The sequence below is a fragment of the Antedon bifida genome, chromosome 9 (genome assembly GCF_963402885.1).
Source record: "Antedon bifida chromosome 9, ecAntBifi1.1, whole genome shotgun sequence".
Lineage (NCBI taxonomy): Eukaryota > Metazoa > Echinodermata > Crinoidea > Comatulida > Antedonidae > Antedon > Antedon bifida.
Genome location: NC_136234.1, coordinates 12,468,765 through 12,488,997, shown reverse-complemented (window position 1 = coordinate 12,488,997; position 20,233 = coordinate 12,468,765). Strand labels below are relative to the sequence as shown.

Below are 20,233 nucleotides of genomic sequence, written 5' to 3'. Positions count from 1 at the left end.
TATAATTTATTGAAAAAAAAATTAATACAATGCTTAGACTACCGACTGTATTTGAATGTTAAAGAAATAGAAATTCATATGGTATCAAGATATTTCAACCATTAATTAATCTCAACATTCAAGCCTCATATATTCTACAATTTATTGTTTTCTAAAAGGTACTTTGATTGCATCTTGTATCTTGTTGTCTGCCTGCTTAGCAAATATGTAAATTAGGGAATGTCTCAAAAAATCATATTACTGTAGTACTTTAGCAATTCACAAAATTTACAGCATTCATTTCGAAAAAGTAATCATTTAGTTTGAAAACGTAATCTCTAAAAGAAGCCCATGGTGTTTCATTTATGGTAACACTAATAAAGTTAATAACTACATTACTCTAGTATTAGTAGAGATAACTTTATATTATGCCCTTAAAATGAAATAAAAAACTAATTTTTAATATTTTTGGTACTGTTCTTGCCTCAGTGATGATATGTATATGGAGGTATATGAGAAGTAAGTTAATTGCTATAATTGTGTCCACTTTGTATGTGTCCATTTTGCTTCACATGTTATGTTAATTGGTTGATCAGACTTTCGATAGTTGGAAACACTACTTAAAACTAGGATAAGGAAAGTCTGTTTTTAGACTGGAGTTTCTTTCGGAAAAATAGCAAGATTATAGACAATTATAGATAATTTTTTCTACTATGAATTTACGAAAAGCAGTTTTTAAACAATGATCCAAAAAAATATAAAAAGAATTTGGAATGTGGAATTTGTGGACTAAAAATACAGTAAAATATAATAAATAATGTATGGTATTCTTTGCAATTTCAATGAATCTTATAATTATTAGTATAGTTTTATAGTGTTTTGTGGTTCACTATGCTTTCGATGTGTGAATTTTAAGTTTAATTGGCCTTTTCTTTTTTATTTCATATTATAAACAAAGTTGAAAGTCAATCCATTTTTGTGAGCTTTAGCTAAATGTTTCCCATTTCCCACACTTTCATGAAAATGTATCTAAACCAAAAATTAACTATAAATTACAGTAAATATATTTTATTCTTACAGTATTATGAAGTCTATACAATCCAATAAATTATTTTGAAAATGAGTGTTCTATTAATAAATCAAACCAAATTATTAAAAGTGAATTAATATAACAATTAACATAGTTTTTTGATATGGCCACATCAGTGTAGGCCTAGTAAACACGTATCACATTATTTTGTTAATAGCACCATCTTATGTATTGATTCTACATGTAACCTTCCCAGCGTTTATTTATCACATATTGTATTTTGCTTATCTTGTATAATCAACTTATTGTAAATGCTTTTATTAATATGAGTAACTTTTTTCACAATTTCACTTGTTTACTTGTTGTCCCTCATAGATAGATGCTTATAATTGAGGGAAATGGAGGCGAAGATTGCTTATAAGCCCCTCAGAGTGTTTCATGTCATATTGTTCAATTGGTGTATTTCAATTGGTGGTTAACCCAAGCCAATTTAGAGAACTAGCCGAAACAACAAAATCCGAAAGACCATTTCTATTTTTAAAAAAACAACTTTAAATGAAAAATAATTCCTTCTCAAATTTATCATTGAAAAGCATCATCACTTCTGTAAACACATCCAAATAAAAATATTCTGATCTTTGGCTTTTACTTTCACCCAAACCGACTCCTTTTTGTTGAAATACGAATTATAATCATATTTAATTAAGTTGTTGTTTATGTTCATTGTTTCTCCAAACTGCATGCTTTTCCTGTGTTGAAATCTCGCGTTTCACAATCCATATATTTTTAGCTGACATGGCTTGATGCTGAAGAAGATCCTGAAGACTAGTTCTCTTTTTAAAAATATACTTATACCTACCCACTCATTCTCACGCTTTCTTGCTCCGTTATTTAAACACAACTAGTCGATGTTAGCTAATTAAGGTGCATGGATAGTGAAACGCTGGATTAGATTGTGATGAATATTAATGTAGGTATTGGCTTATTTATTATATTAATTATTTTCTTTTTTTCTGTAGTCTTGGACTTGAACGACAGCATAAAATTGAAGTTGAAAAGCTTGATGAAACCAGGTATGTACCTTCTAATTTTATTTTTTATTTATTATTTATCTTTATTTGGAAACATTTTTGTTTAAAAAAAGTAGATCATCGTAGTTAGTTAGTAAGTTTGTGTTTATTATGGATAGATGCTGCTGGCTCAAGCTCATGAACTGAATGTTATTGATAAATATATAACATGTAGTATATTGTTATTATTTAAAGAAAAAAATTAGCAGAACTGCAAGAAAAACAGCGAGTAGCCGAAGAAGAACACCAAGAAAGAGAAGAAAAGATGAGACGTATTTATCAAAGTCATCAAGAAATGATAGAAAAACAAAGAAAAACATTGGAAAGATTAAGATCTGAACATTCACAGGCGAAGGAAGAGGCTGAAAAAGATCTCAAAAGAATGAGAGAGATGCTTCTTGAAGAAAAAGCAAAAGGTAATATTTTAGATTCTATTTTGGATATTTAGATATGTAAAGGAATTCTGGCTATTTAACTTTATCTTTTTAATTTAGCTTTTTGCTTATTTTATTTGCATCTCCATTGAGATCCAGCCACTGATACCCATAGCAGCATTGTTATTTTTTCAGTAATTTTCCTTTGATTTATTTATTAATCTGAATACATTGTTTTACATACAACATCATTCAATTGTAATCACTTTCGGTTTTTGTTTATATTTTCAGGAGAAGCAAAATTAAAAGAGGAACTGCAAATCTTAAAAGATGAACTTACCAAAAAGGCAATGACATCTGCTATTGATGCGTGTGTGTTGCCAAAAGTTGTTGCAATGGATTCAGAAATGTCACAACATCTCACAGAGCTTGACGTCGATAGAAAGAGAGTTGCCCAACTTGAACTTTTATATACGCAGTCGCAAAAAGCAGCAGCTGCCCAATTACATGAGAAAGAAAGAACTTTAGAACGAGAACAGGATGAACAAAGTCAAGCGATTGCATGTGCTGAGACAAAACTAGCTGACATTGAAAATATAACATTTCCATGGCAGAGGTTTTCTTCAAGAAACAGTCTTGAAAGTTTAGTTGAAGAAATTGGCTCATTCTCTGGAGAAAGCTCTTGTTCAAATCTGGATCGTGTCAGTCCTATCGGCGGTAGAAGTGATTCTGACAGCAACAGTGGAAGTTTACTGAATGTTAATAATTGTAACAACAGTAATAAACCACTACCATCTGGAAATAGTAAAATTAAAGAGAAACATACCAGTTCTCCTGGTCAAAACTCTAAATACAACAAAAAACAAAACATTAAAACAACAGAAAGAAATGCAAGAATGCCAGTTAGAAATCAAAGTACTCCAGTAAAGAATAACAGAACTTTGAAAAAGTCTGATCAACAAATTTCTCACAAGTTGAATACAGGCGTTAAAAAAGACAATGTTAGAAAATTAAGTCCAGCACGATTAAAATCTTCCCTCCATGATAGGAGGAGTACAAGTCCACCTAAGAGAACTTCTCCAAATGTTCAGAAAAAAAATATCAGGTCTACAACACCAAATGAAAAACTTGCAATGTCTCGGAGCAAATCAAATGAATCTTTAAATAATTCAAAAACTGGTAAACAGGACAATGTATTTTCAAGACTTTATAAATCACAAACGCCTAAATTTCAATACCTTAAAAAAAAGGACCAGCCATTATACGGCCGTGACTGGGTAGAGCCACCTGATAGGTCTCAAGAGTATCATCAGTCACAGCTAAGAAAAGGATTGCTTCCCAGTAATACAACACCATCGCCAATAGGAGGTAGGCAGTCTTTAAATCCTGAGCGAAGAACTCTAGAACTGAATAGTGCACCAATAAAATTTAATTGTCCACCAAAAATATCAGAAAATACACCACCAGCCAGCAAATCAATTCCATCATCAAAGGTTGGTAGCAATAGTCCGAGAACACCCAGAAATAAACATTCCTCTAAAAGTTCACCCTCTTATGATGCAAGAAAGTTTTCTAAATCTTCAAAAGATGACCGCAATAAACATATAGTTACTGAAAGAAACCCAATTACTAGTCCGTCCAATGCAGTAGATTCTCCTAAAAACAATGAACTCAAAACCGAAAGTAAAACACGCCGGAAACAAATTATTGTCTCACCTCCAAAAAAAGTCTGTGTCGATTATGTCAAACCAAAGATTACAAAACCAAAAGAAATAACTCCATTGAATATGACACCAAGAAAGAAGAAACATTCAGAGTCATTTTATGTTCCAATGAAAGATCGATTATTAAAATCTCTTCCAAAAGGGATTAATCCTGGTGATGGTGACTGTTCTGATTACATTCAAACAGAAAGACAGCCAGCCATTGGTTGTTCCAAGTCAATGGAAGATGTTACGCTTCAAGGACTTCAAGTACCATATTCAGATGGAAGTGATGAGCACGATTTTAAAGAAGAACAGAACGTTCCTTCGGAAGACTCTTCTGTAGTTGATGATTTTCCAGATTCTTTAGATGATGATGAAGAATTGTACGAAGAACCAGATGCCAATACATACACAGAGGCTTTCTCTTATGATGATGGAAATAAATCAAAATATTTAAATGGTGAAAATATGATGGTTAATGGCATGGAGTCAGACATATCTTGTGATAGTTTAGACAACGAAGACACTATTCTACCAATGGATAATACTATTGTGACAATAATTCCTTCTAATCAAACAAACCCAGAAATCGAAACAGTTGATCCATGTGAATTCCAAAACAATTTTGATATCAATGGTGCTATTTTAGACATTCCACAAGACAATGCACTAATTCATCCTGACTGTGTGAATCATGCCATTCAAGATAATGCTGTAGATATTGAAGATATTTCTATGGATGTGGTTATTCATGAAGATCTGAAAAGAAAATCATCATTAGAACATTGTGGCGGAAGTGAATCTGATGATGAATCTACTAACGAAAATACCCAGCCTGCAAAGAAGTTAAGAAAGAGACAGAAGAAATGTAGACATTCTCAGTCACCATGTCAAAGTAGTGACTCTGAAAATGAAGAGATGTTTGATAGAAATTTAAATAAACTTCCTAAAAAAGAAATGGAAATTCAAGGAGAAAAGGATAACTTGAGTGAATCTTCATCTGATACATCTGTTAAACATTCGGACATACATTCTGATCTAGAAGGATCTCTTAATCTATCTGGTGTTGGTGGACATCTTTCAGACTCTTTTAATTGCGATCTGTTGGTGACAAAAGATGTATTGTCATCAGAAGATATACCACCTCTTAATGAAGATAAACCAGTTTTAACATCAAAAGAAACACCACATGACACTGAACAACTAAATGAGAACATGGAGAAAAACGATAATGAAGAAACATGCAATAAACTTACAAATTCTCCATCTTGGGTAGTAAATATGATCCCAGAGAAGCAGGGTGCTGATACATGTGAAGACCCACATACAGAGGACTCCGACTCTGATAGTTCATCTGGAGATTCCATGGAAGGAGCAGATTATTATGTTAGTGCAGGTGTTCTAGTTAATAGACCTTTGGCAGATATCAAAGAGGAGGTACAGTCATCAGAAAATGACAACACTGTAGATTCTACAACAGACACGTCTCCGTTTTCATCTGCTGATGAGGAAAGTCCAGATGAAAACAAAACATACAACTTACATGACAAGAGGATAGATGTAAAAGAGTGTTCCAGTACTGATGCCAGTGAATCTCTCATAAGTGAAGGTGTGGATATCGATAGTACTGAAAGTTCTTCAACGGAAGAAGACTGTTTTGAAAATGATCCTGTTGATCAAACTTCTGCTATTGATCAACAACCCAATATTGTTACTTCATCTTTACCGCTATCTGAACAGAATGAAATTGAGAATAATGTGGACTCAGAAATTGAGAAAAACTGTGATAATGAAAACGATAAAGCACAGCTGGTAAATGGTGGTGTAGACAATCACCATGCTTTGGAAAATAATCCAAAACACATTTTGGATGCCAAAAATAATTTTAATATTGTCAATAAATTAGAAGGAGCCATTGAGCCCCTTTTTGAATTGGAATCTAATTCCACGATTGATGATCAAAAGAAAGACTCATTAAACCTTCAAAATACAGAACATGCACCAGCACAAAATGATTTACAACTCAAAGAAAATGATAGTTCCATGTCAAAAGAACCCGTGAAAGATGTATTTGAACCAGGCCAATCATCTGATGATGTTGAATATGCAAGTGTATCAAATCCTCAAAAGAAATTGTTGCAGGTTGGACTTCAAAATTCAAGCACTGAGTCTGAATCTGTTGATGAACTTCCATGTATAGAATTTCGATTAATTGGCCAGAACTATGCCATTGCAAATGCTCAATTAAAGATGATTTCTTTATTGCTTGGTACTAAAAGCACCATCTATTCTTCTGATGAGTCATCATCACCAGAGAGAATGGATAGTCCTCGTAGGGTTCCAACTCCACCAGAAAAAAATATTTGTGCTGTCTTAAAAGAAAACCATGACCCGTGCAAAGGTGATTTTGTTGATGATATTACAGAAACTGCTGTTCAAGCTGGGACTGTCAAAGCTAATATTTTACCTCAGAATCTCGCATTAATTTCTACAATTGATACTGCACAGAACCCTGTGATGTCACATGTTGTTCCAGTTGAGCACAATATTGGTGATGCCATAAATTCAGCTGACATGATAGATAGCGGACAACCAGACTTCATAGAAGATCAGCCAGGCATAGTTGAGAACTTTGATCCAGCGTTTAATATTTGGGAAGGCAGCAAAGATGGCACACGATTCCCTCCTGATGGAACTGTTGATGTGTATTCTGAAAATTCAAGTAAAATCACAAAAGTATTAACGTTTGAAATAGAAACACAAACTGAAGAGGAATCTAACTTCAAAGGACTTTGCACATCTGCCAATGAAAAGCAATTGCCAGAAAATATTCCATCAAAAATAGATTATGGTATAAAAGCCAGCTATGGAACACAAACAGAGCTTATACCTGTAGATAAATGTACAGATATAATCGATGCTCCTTCAGAATTTGTGACAGATATTAAGGATGTTGCTGATCCAGGAGTTTCTGTTGAGATACAAACTGACTTAACTCACAACAAAGTTGGAATTTCACTTCCTGATAATGATAAAGCTTCGAATTCTCTTTGTGACAAAAGAATTAAAAATGGTTTACCATTGATGGTGTCAGTTGCAACACTTACAACAATGGATAATTCCAATGATGTAAAACATATTGGTTCTTTCACAGAATTTAATGACTTGTATCAGCAGCAGCCTTCAAAGTCAGTTTGTGATACATCAACTTCTACAGATTCTGTTAATGATTCAAGAGAAAAATATGCAAATACAAGGAGTCATGAAAACACGTTGCTAGAAAATCAAATGAAAGATGCAGAAACACAATATGAAAACAGTTTCCAACATTGTACAGAAATATATAAAACAATTGATCAACCTGACGATGTACATGTCTTGACTAATGAAGACCATGTTCCAGATATTGATAGATCAAAAGATAATTTACACCAATCAGTTAAACCTGTTGACTCCATTCCACCATTAAAGGAATCTATTGCCATGTCAACACAAACTGACAATGATTTTAAGCAAAGTGCTGTATGTCAAACAGATATTTCTGGGCCATCACCTTTAGATGAATCAAAGAGTCCACAGAGCTTAAGCATTCACCAACTGTCAATGGGTGTACAAACAGATAATGATCAGAATATGTTAGAATATGGGGAGATGAGTTTACCATTACTAAATCTATCCAATGAACTTGATTTAAAAACACCAACATATTCTGATTCTGGGATTCAAGTTGATGATTTGAAGGATTTAATAAGTGTTGGTACATCATGTCAGAATGGAAACCTTTCCAATAATGACATTTCATATTTAAATGATCAAGAAATTCAGACTGATCCAATTCCAAGTGAAGTTAATGTAGACATCAATGATCAAACTGTTAAACATTCTTTGACGGAAAGTGAATCAGAGGAAGAATTTATTGGAGGTGAATCAGCCGACACAAGTGACTATCAGCCACTAGAGGGAGGTTCAGAGGATTCACCAATAAAATCAAAGGATGCATCTCTTGAAAATGATGATCTGATGTTCCTTGAGAGAATTAAAGAAATGAAGGACAAAGCTCAACAAGTTGCCTCCCGGGCACAAAGGCTTACATCAGATCTAAGACAAAGCAATATGACTGATAGTATGGATAGCTTAGATCATTCTGCAGAAGACAATCCTGAAGAAGATGAGGAATTACAAACTGGTTTCATGGATGCACAAGAAAGAATCACAGATTCAGATTCTGAAATTCCTCAAACAGCTTCGGAAGAGGATGAAGACACTAAGGTTTCTAAACTGGGCTTTATAAGATTGAATAAAATGGATAAACAAGTTATATATACTCAATTACCAGAGTTAATAATAACTGACAATGAACCATTGGAAAGAAATTTGTCTGTTTTAACACAAGCAACAAAAACAAATATAGATGTCCCCTCACAATGTGAACAATTAGAAGATTCAATTGGTGAATGTTCTAATAATAAAGATGAAAGTGATAAAGAAAATAGAACATCAAGAAAGAAAGTTGATAAATCATTGAGTGCAGAATCTCAAACAGAAGATCTGCAGGAAACTAATGACATCTTACTAGATAATTCAGAAAAGGATGCAGACACAGCTGCACTAGAATTTGCAAAGTTCAAACTTATGCTTTGTGAGCAATATGTCCAACAGAACATGGTTCTTTCTGAAGTAAAATCATTTTATCAACAATTGAAAGAAGAACAAGAAGAGGAAGAACAATTAAGTAAATCAATGTCAGATAAAAAGCAATTTTTCTTTGGCATAGAAAGCCTGCCAGGCACTTCAGAAATTAACTCGAGACATAAAGGTGACGTTGACAATCATGAAATTACACGTTTCAGAAATGAATTACAAATCATACCATCTGGAAATATCAGTATGGATTTTGAAGAGGAAACACCTGCATCCTTATCTGAAAATAAAGGAACTGATGAAGGTACAAAATGTCATATGAATCCTATAAAAGAGGAAGAATTAGCTTGTGAAACAATTGACACTAGTAAAATGATTTCTCATGCTATGCAAGACGGGTTTAAGAAATTGCCAACTAACAATACTTCACCACAACATAGTGAGGTTTCTGACAAAAGTGAACCAAATGATGAAAACAATGTCATTCAGCCATTTTCTTCACAGATGTTTGTTTCATCCAAGAATGATAGTCAAAGCAATACATCATCAGATAGCCAATCACCAGTTGAAGCCGAAGAGTCATCACCAACAGTTGAATATGAACAAAATTATAAAATGCAGGAAATTGAAGAATCTGACCAAGAATCTGACTATGAGCAAGAGACCATTCCAACTCATGGGTATCATTTCTACTTGAAGGATGGCAATCGACATCAGCAGTCATACTCACAATTTCCAGTTGACCAGCAAGTTGTCGTCAATCTACCAAACTATGGTGTCAATTTTGACCTTGATGAAAGTGATGAAGATTTAAGAGCTTTAAGAAAATCACATGCAGATGTTGAACGAATTCTTGAGGAGACTTCAAGCCCAGACTCTGACTTGGAAGACTCAGCTGTGGAACCAGAACTTGTTGCACTTATGAATGAGATTGAAAACGATCATATATCAGTTGAATTGGCTAAAAGAAAACGGGATCCACCAGCACTTACAGATGATCAGTTAAGTGATGATGCTCTTAAGGTTCCTGTTGGCTATAAATTATCCAGCAATTCACTTCCTTTACCATCAAATGATATTAGGAAACATGATGATAATGAGATGGATGGACAACGTTTAGATCCTCAGAATATGAGGATTAATCTGAAACCTCTTTCTCCAGTCAGACCAGATTGGTTAACAGAATGTGTCTTGGAGAATGGAAAGTATAACACTTTTAATTTATCGCAGAAATATACTATCACTGAACCATTTGAAATTGATGGAGTAAAGTCAGTAGAAATGATTGAACAAGAAAACTCAGATGTTTTAACATTTACAGGAAGATCAGTTATCCATATAAAACCATCACCATCTGAAAGTGAAATTTCAACTCCTAAGCATAGTATTGAAATTAAGCATCCTGCCTCACTGACAGTTGAAAATGTTCAGGAAATGGCTGGTCTTCCAACTAAGTTTTTATGTAAATCACCAAGTCAACTAGAACCTGTTACAGATGTAGAAATATTAAGTGACTTTCAAGATGAACTTTCAAAGTCTACTGAAAATATGCATAATAGAAAGACACAAATACATGAGCTGGAAGATTGTGAGAAAGTAACACATTCAAGGACAATATCTGATAGAGTGTCTAATGGTGTAAGTCATAACCATCATAGAAGTATAATAAATGGTCATAGATCCTCACACGTTTCTGATGCTGCTGATTCTAGTACTCAGACCAATGTTCCATGTAAAAATTCTTCTAGTGATTTCCAGGATGAAAGCACAGAGGTTGATCAGGCTTTAAATAGTACAGATGGTGACCATTATTACATAGGAATAGCTTCCCCTGGTAATTTGCTTGATCGACATGACACTTCAGTTGAACTGATGGAAGCTAGGATGATGCATGGTATAGGAGAAACTGATGCTTGGCTCAGATTCTTAGAAAATGATAACCCTGTTAATGACTGGACGCATTTAAAGAAACCTACTTATCTTGAAAAATCTCCCAATTCAAGCAATCAAAAACATAGAAAGGATATACAAAGACCACACACCAGTAATGGACACTATTCTATAGTTGTTCCTGAAAAGAATCATTTAAGAAGTAATAGTGCCAATTCAGGACTAGATCTACCACCAGTTGGCAGTTTAAGGCAGCCATCACGCCAATTAGAATACCTACAGAAGCTCAGGCAAGATGTTGTGAAAGCAACTAGTCAGACAGAGACTGCTTCTGAGAATAGTGGCATTGATGAGCTTTTAGCTGAGTATCAAAGAACGCGGGAGCAGTCTCAAATGGAGATCTCAAAAGCTAAAGAAAAACTGAAACAACAAACAAACAAAGAAAAACAGAGATTAAAAGATGAAATGAAATATTTACGAGACATTGAAAATCTTACATCAGAAGCAAGAGTAAGAGCTGAAGATTGCATAAGAGATGAAAGAAAACGAATCCTTTTGGAGGAGAGACAACTCCTGAGGATCAAAGATTGGAGCCACAGGCGAACTTCATCAGAACAGGTAAAAATCATTTAGACTGAAAAATATTACACTTTCTATTATATCTAGTAAATAAGATCGTATTAATTGTTTTTTTAAAAAGATAAAAAGCTCTAAAGCAATTTCAGGGTGCTATATTATTGACCAAAAGAGATTTACAGTACCTTGGAAAATTCACTTTTATTTTTACTAGCTGTAACTAAGTTGATTTTAAATATATCTCTTCTTTTTTTTCTAATTAGGATGTAGAGTTGGCAGTGAATCATAGAAATGGTGAATTCAGAAGGTATGGCAATAAGTCTAGAGATTATGGCCATCAAACTCGACTCAACAGAACGTGGCATGGTTATGATCAACCACTTCCAAATAACCATGTGACTGCTGTACGCAGAGAGTCATTCTCTCCTGACCACAGCTCCATAGCATCTTCTGGATACAGCTACTCACCACCATCAACTGATCGATCACATACAAGAAGTAGTTTGTCCATAGGATCTGATAACTACCGTGGATCACCGGTTTCTGATGGAAAGTCAGGTAGCCCAAATATCTGTCATAGGAGTCGTTTTGATTTCTACCATTCCTCTTTTTCCACGGATGAGGACATTTCTCCAAGATTTTCTTATGAGTTTTCACGGTCCTCTGCAGCTTACCGTGAAGCTGACATATCTACTAATACTGTAAATAATGCCAAGATCAAAATGATGGCAGATCCTATGTTAGTTGAAGCAAGGTATAAGGAGTCTTTAGAAAGGATAAAACGATATGAAAAATCTAGGAACTCTCTTCATGGTCATTCTGACCGACATCATCGACGATCTAGAGAACATGAGCATCGTCATAATGGAAAGAAGCATCAAAGAAGTGCCGAGGGCACACAAACACCACATAGAAGATCTCATACATATGATGAACAGATCTTACAAGTTAGACAAGAGTCCCAGCAATCACCAGAACCTAGTTACAACTACAGGAACTATCCAGTGGAAGATGGACACAGGTACAGGGGATACTCTTCTTTTGCATCGCCAGTGGTAACGGGTAAGAAATAATTAGCATCTCCATGTTTTAATTTTTAAACTCAATAATAAGGAGCTTTCAATTTCATGATATAAATCAGTTATTCAGGTGATCTAAAAACCTAGTGAAGTTCAGCTAACATTTTCAATTTTATGATGACCAGTACAACTTAGTTTCCAAATAACACTACTCAATCGAAAGCTTCAAGAGGGCAATACATATATGATATGGTTAATTTGCTAACTGTGTAGGTGTCATATTGGCTAATGAATAAAATACTATATAACAAGTCTACAAAAATGTCTATCCAAATTCTACCATGTAAACTAGTGTTCATGACATAATTGAGTCCAAAGGCAAGGCCAGATAATGTACAATGTTCCATCAAGGTATTATATCATATGATTTCATTCCTATAGAAAAATGGGAGATTTCTTGTTGACAGCAGAAGTGCTCTGACATCATTATCATTATCATATCAATGTAGACATTCATGACACATTTTTAATTATATTATTCTAACATTAAATGTTGTTTGTGTTTTTTAGGTGATTCTGAATGGGAGTGTTGAAGAAGTTGATCACAAATACCATCATTTAAAAATGTATACAAATGATTAAAGATGTATTGTCCCTTTGTCAAATTCCAAAAAAATAAAAAATAAAAGATTAAAAAAAAAAGTGGGTCATTTTGAAGTATCATAATAGTTATTAACTTTCACCAAAAATTAGTCGAAAAAAAAATCATTTAACTGAAATACAGACGTTTTTTGGTTCAAAAAATAACTTTGACTTCCAGTCAAAGTTTTCAATCAAAACATACCTCATAATGCAACGCGCTTATTTGGCTACTCTGTATGCATACTCATAAAACTTCCTCGCGATCTGTGTGAAAACACCTTCTCAACCGTGAAGAGTTGTAAACAATCCTAATTAGCATGCATAATGTATACTCATGGTTTGAAATCTTTGTTTACTTTTGCTCGCGACGATTTTCCAGACGAAATGTAATTAATTAATTTAGCTTTTAATTACGTAAAATTGTTGTTTTTGACTCAAATTTTCGACTTAAAGTGAATAACTTTAATATTACTTTGATATGGCCAATTTAAATTTAGAATATTTTGACCTTCATTTTTTTGTGTTTCAAGGGACAATACATCTTTAAGAAAGACTTTTAAGATGGAGGCTGTGTTTCTACACATCATGTCATCTTGGAAAATACTTTGAACACAAAAGGCCTTGATGCCATTTGCCCGCCCATCTGCAACTTGTTAAAGAAATATCTTTTGATACCTTAGGAGTATTAATACGTGCCTAAAAGTATTATGGTAAAATGCTGACTAAAAAGAATGTTGTTCCTTAAAACTAAATGCGCTATTTGTCATTTTCCACACAATTTGCACTTGGTACTCAACGATCGCCAAATTTATTTATAGATTGAGTTCCAGTGGGAATTGTAATTTTCGTTTTCTGCTAGAATTATTGAATTACATATCGTGGGTAGCGAGATTAGATTGTCTTTATTAGACATGGGTAATGTGATTAATTACTAGTCAGTATTACGATTGAAAGAATACTGTTTTTAAAATTCTTTCTGTGGAATCATTGATCCATTGTGCACTACACCGAAAATGCTGTAGTGTTGTTATTGTATTTGGAGCAGTACAACACTAAATATCATTAAGCAATAGTATACAAATAATGAATAGTTTAGATTTTGTCAAAAGTTGAATACAAAACATTACTACTGTTCCAAAGTAAACTTTATTCAATTATTCCTCTGCTTTAATCTTGAATAAAACGTTAACCGCTAGGCCAGGCCCATTAAAAAAAATTGGCACTCTGAATTAGGTTAGAGTAGTTATAAGATGCATCATTCACAAGCTTAGCGTGTTGTACAAAAGGTTTACTGCAATAGTATACACAACAGATGAAATAGCACAAAATAATGCATGGCATGTGATACATTATGCAACCATATTGTTGGCTCTTCACATTATACATGATTTCGGCATCAATTTCACATTATTCAATATCATAAGCATTCAGTTTATTATCAATTAGCGTAACCATATTGTCAGCTCCTAACAATACTAGGTTTCCATTTATCTCCCAGATTAAAAATAGACAATTCAAAGCCAAGGAGACAGAAATGCTACTTTCTGAATACAGTAATTTTTTTGTCCAAGATTTGCTCTTCCGATGATTATTATTATTTACATTTTGCGTGGGCCACTAATATAATATAATAAATCAATCAGCATTTTTTGTGTGTGCAAAGCATAGCATATGCCTCAAACATATTTAAGGCAGGTAATAGCTTTCAGGCTTTAAAGAAAATACTCTCCAATTTCTTGGTATTTTGATCAGGCTTTAAGAAAGGTTCAGGTATTCTATATAATAAATTACAAAATTAATGTTAATATAACTACTGTATTAGTCAAAAATCATTATTGATTAATTCCAGTTTATTATCATGATGATAATTAATAACATTGATAATAAATATGAATCTAAGGTGCTATTTCATTCTCGGCTTGAGACAAGCTGAGAAGAATTTGTAAATTACTCCAAAACATGATATCCATTTTCTGAATTGGGAAAAAATCATGCAATTTTATAGTACTGTAATTATGATTGAAATGTAAATTATTGTATATGTTCCTAATTTATTGAAATATGTTTTTGACGGTATTTGAGGTTTACTTTAGATTATAATTAGTGTAAATGATTTAGCATGTTTTGTTAATATATTGAATATTTAAAAAAAAAAGTGTCTGAAGTTTAGAGTTGTTGTTTAAATGACATTTTTATATTTGCTTTGGAGTTGTCTCATCTACTAGTGTGGCTTCTCGATTGCTTTCAACATGTTTTGTATTCTTGTACATGGCATTATGATAGTGTGCCTCTTCACCTAGATGTAAGTTTATATGAGTGTTGAGTAAAGCTGGCAGTAACGTTCAATGGATGACAATGTCCTTCGAGAGAAGTTGATACTCTCATCCACTTAGTAACATGCAGTGGATGGCAATGTCCTTAGAGAGAAGTTGATACTCTCATCCACTTAGTAACATGCAGTGGATGGCAATGTCATTTAAGAGAAGTTGATACTCTCATCCACTTAGTAACCTGCCGTGGATGTCAATGTCATTCAAGAGAAGTTGATACTCTCATCCACTTAGTAACATGCAGTGAATGACAATGTCATTCAAGAGAAATTGATATTCATTCACTATAGTAACCTCCAGTATTGCCATTCAAGAGAAGTTGATACTCTCATCCACTTAGTAACCTGCAGTGAATGACAATGTCATTCAAGAGAAGTTGATATTCATCCACTATAGTAACCTCCAGTAATGGCAATGCCATTCAAGAGAAATTGATATTCATCCACTATAGTAACCTCCAGTATTGCCATTCAAGAGAAGTTGATACTCTCATGCACTTAGTAACCTGCAGTGAATGACAATGTCATTTAAGAGAAGTTGATATTTATCCACTATAGTAACCTCCAGTGAATGGCAATGCCATTCAAGAGAAGTTGATACTCTCATCCACTTAGTAACCTGCAGTGGATGGCAATGTCATTCAAGAGAAGTTGATACTGTCATCCACAAAAATGTCATAATACGGTGTTGTGTAGTTGCAATCCCCACCGGTCCTTTGTTCTCTTCTCATCTCACCACTGAAAATGAAACCTTGGTTAAATGTGTGTGCTTAGAAAAACGTTTTACTATTAAAAATAATTTAAATATTCTCTGTACCTTTTGCTGCAGCTGCCTTTGAAAATTGGGTTCAATTTAAAAAATGTACTAAAATAAAAATATACAGTATGCTAGGCTCCCATCAGATCAACTTCATCAAGTGTTTAGTGAAGGTTGAATCTGTAAGCCATCCTCCATCTTTCTCATGACACCTTTTCTTTTTAGGATGTTCCATGTGACTATGCAGCTGTTGAGTCAAAAAGTGATTCTGTGCACACATATGAGCATGTCGGACTCAATAGCTGTGTTATAGTGGTGGAGGGTGAAATGATAATTTGGCAATATCAAAGCTTCGTTGTAGGCCTAAATATTTGGTAATAAAGATAATCAAGTTGATCTGATCGGTAATGAACCAGATCGTATATTTTTTATTTAAATTATAATTTAATGAATAAAAGAATTGTTCAAAATATTTTATTATTTATATAAAAGTGATGTAAATCTGTAATTTATACAGGTACACTGAGTATATTATTATATACTGTATCCTTTATAAATCTTGTTTAGGTGTATCTCATAAGAGTATTTGTGATTGATTAATTTAATTTATTAATTATTGCTATGTTGTAATTGTCTTTATATGGTTATTTTTTGTACATAATTAAACTTTTAAGTTGTGTGTGCCAGGGTAAAAAAAAAGGTAAACAATTTGATTTTATTTACAATTGAATATATTATGTATATCAGGTGTACAGTTTGTATGAGATTTGACAAAATAAATATATTTGCAAAGTGTGTTTTGTATTTGTGTAATTTTGTTTATTTTTTAGAATTGCCACAGAAGATTTTAATTGGCATCCAATTTTGTTTGTTTACACAGACCTGCCAAGTCACCTGATTCTGTGGTGTGTAACCTGATTTTAAAAAGAAGTTTTCCCGATCTTAGTATGTAATTTTCACCCGATTTTATGGTAATTTTCACCTTATGGTAAAGATTCTACAATTTATATTCTCCGATTTAGGAATTAATTTGATTGATTTTACTGTTATTATATGTCGCAATGTGAGCATATTTTGCTACCTTTGCGACAAAATAAACAGGAAAAAAAATTTCAAATTGAATGGCACCTTATAGTGTTTTTTCTATTAAGATTTCTATGTTTTTTTAAAGATGTATTGTCCCTTGAAACACAAAAAAATGAAGGTCAGAATATTCTAAATTTAAATTGGCCATATCAAAGTAATATTAAAGTTATTCACTTTAAGTCGAAAATTCGAGCCAAAAACAACAATTTTACGTAATTAACAGGTAAATTAACCTGATTACATTTCTTCTGGAAAATTATCGTGAGCGAAAGTAAACAAAGATTTCAAACCATGATTATACATTATGCATGATGCTATTAGGATTGTTTACAACTTGTCACGGTTGAGAAGGTGTTTTCACACAGATCGCGAGGAAGTTTTATGATTATGCATACAGAGTAGCCAAATAAGCGCGTTGCATTATGAGATATGTTTTGATCGAAAACTTTGACTGGAAGTCAAAGTTATTTTTTGAACCAAAAAACGTCTGTATTTCAGTTAAATGATTTTTTTTTCGACTAATTTTTGGTGAAAGTTAATAACTATTATGATACTTCAAAATGACCCACTTTTTTTCGAAATCTTTTATTTTTTATTTTTTTGGAATTTGACAAAAGGACAATACATCTTTAAAGCATATTATCTGGAAAGGAAAATTGGCAAAAAAAAAACAATACTTATTTCTGAGGAAATTTAAAAAGGAAAATGAGACAAATTTCTGTTCTAGTGATGTTTTTAACAGTATGAAATAAGATATTGACTAAGAATTTTTCTCTCAGAGCATGAATTTAATGTCAACATAAAACACATTTTGTACATTATATTTATAAGCCTTACTAAATCATGGAAATACTGTAAAACAATTCAACATTTTCAATTAAGCATCATCAATTTTCTAAATTGTACAATATTGTAGTATTTATAAGTCACTATGAGTTTATATAAGTCACACTTTCCTATTACTAATCACAGGTACTAGTAAGTAATTAGTATACCTTTATTTACTAGGGTACTACGTGGCTTATGAGAGGCACCCTTTTTTCATAGTGTCTTTGTACTGTTATACTAATTGCTTTACAAGTTAACTAATAGGGAGCCCTTGATTTGCGACAGGTCAGGTCAGGTCAATTGATGTCGTCGGTTGTCGCCTGGACCTAGAAGAAACCATCCTAATTATATTAGAGAACATTCTTTATTTAGTTTTAACACATTTGTGACAGCTCTCCGGTCTTATGTCAGGCAACTTTTTATTTTTTTATCTTTAAACAATCATTTTTATCTGTACATAATATTTATATATATATATTTTTTAGATTCAATTTTAATGATTGTTCAACTTGATGCCTCGCAATTTTAAAATTTTTATATCTTTGTTTTTTTATGGTTTACTTATATGTTCAAGTGCAGTATATGGAGAGCCATCTCGATAGTGCTTTGCACTCATGGCAATCCTCAGGGTGCTGCACCGCTGTCTTGTTGTAATGTATTTTTGTGCCTGAAAATTGAATAAAATAAAAAAAAAATAAATAAAAATCAAGGTAAGAGAGTGAGGAAGCGTGTCCTAACTTCTCCGTACGCGCACAATTAACATGACATATTAGGCCATCGCAAATCAAAAGCTCCCTATTAACTTTTGAAGCTCAGTATTGCAGAACATTCAAACATTCAATGTTTGTTTCCTGAGCTTCAACATTTTTTTACTTTTCATACTGCACCTATACTACTACAAATTACAAATACCTACCCTGGTAAAAAATGACCGAGACCCCACCCAATGCAATGGGAATCTGCAAAATTGTGAAATCATTTATGGTCTGTCTTTTTTTTAAAGGGAAATTCATTCTTTTATATTGCCTAAGTTTCATGCATAGGCAAACACCATTGCACTAGGCATATTGAACTGAATACTCGAAGAATACAAGTTTTTTCTTGACCTTACACAATGATATTACACTCATACAATGTACAGTATAATAATGCCCATTAAATAGCATAAACATTTTGTTTTTACTAAAGTCTAAACTCAATAAAATATTTGTTCACATTGTCTAAATTAAATTCATATTTAAACATAATATTTTTACACATAATATTTTTACATCCTAATACAGTATATCAAACTATTATATAATTAATATATTGTATCTTAATACAGTGTACAATTAACACCAGATTTTGACGACCTGTATATTAACTTCAAACCCAGAGTACAAAGTATATAGGGCCTAACATATGTTAATATTTATTGTTTATATTTTGTACTGTTTCAAGCTTATTCTATTTACTTAGCACCATATTATATACGTTACAGTAGAAGCCCTCAACAATAGGGGTGTCCCTTGAATAGAGGTTGACTGTAGTGTTAACAAATATATGACCCTTGTTCATTTCATGGGGAAGTATCCCTTTAATAGAGGTGTCCTCTAAACAGTATTTATTTGTTTTTAGTCAAAATGCACTATTTATTGTAAAGTATAACCCCTATTCAGAGGACAATTACTTACTTATAATAGAAGTGTCCCTAAAATTATGATTGGCCAAAGTGCTTTTACAACTTATATTTCTCCTTGTTTCCAGGGTGTACAGTAACCTCCCAAAGGAGGGGTGCTACTGTATGTTCTTATAACCACAAAATACACCATTATGCTAGCTAAGAATAATGCATAGACCAGCTATTTGAATATTAAAATAATATAGTACTAATAAACATTATTACTGTTATGTTCTTAAATAGATAAAATAAAATAAACAATATTGCCTTTAAATCTATACTAAAAAAAAATATAGAATCATATAATTGATATTAATTACTAAAATTATTGTACTAAAATGGGAAGAAATGTTATAAATATTGCTTTAAAATTTTAAAACTTGAATCAAACAAGCACATGAATAATTTCTTGGATTTATACAAAGCTAAAATTAATGACATATTTTGTACAAATTGCACTAAATAAGGACTGATAAATAATTAAAATTATGTATAATGGTCACAAACCAGTGGAGCACTCAACACTACCTCCCAAATCATTCACTGTTTGGAATTGCATAATGTGACATAATAAGCCTCTTCGTCTATGGATATTTTATGTAAATATTATGTGAAACCAGAGGAATAACTCATATTCCGCTAA

General features: G+C 32.7%; 1 protein-coding gene across 5 annotated transcripts in view; it reads left to right on the top strand.

Annotated features, from left to right (window-relative positions):
* The window catches only part of LOC144852138 (uncharacterized), a 70,953-nt gene extending 55,352 nt beyond the window's left edge, over positions 1 to 15,601 (top strand). For all 5 annotated transcript variants that reach the window (XM_078709869.1, XM_078709872.1, XM_078709870.1 and 2 more), the window contains 5 exons: positions 2,029 to 2,082; positions 2,275 to 2,495; positions 2,745 to 11,308; positions 11,530 to 12,328; positions 12,856 to 15,601. In XM_078709869.1, coding sequence (XP_078565995.1) covers positions 2,029 to 2,082; positions 2,275 to 2,495; positions 2,745 to 11,308; positions 11,530 to 12,328; positions 12,856 to 12,878 — 9,661 coding nt within the window. In that variant the 3' untranslated portion in view covers positions 12,879 to 15,601. The remainder of the gene's footprint in view (positions 1 to 2,028; positions 2,083 to 2,274; positions 2,496 to 2,744; positions 11,309 to 11,529; positions 12,329 to 12,855) is intronic.
* The last annotated feature ends 4,632 nt before the right edge of the window (positions 15,602 to 20,233 follow it).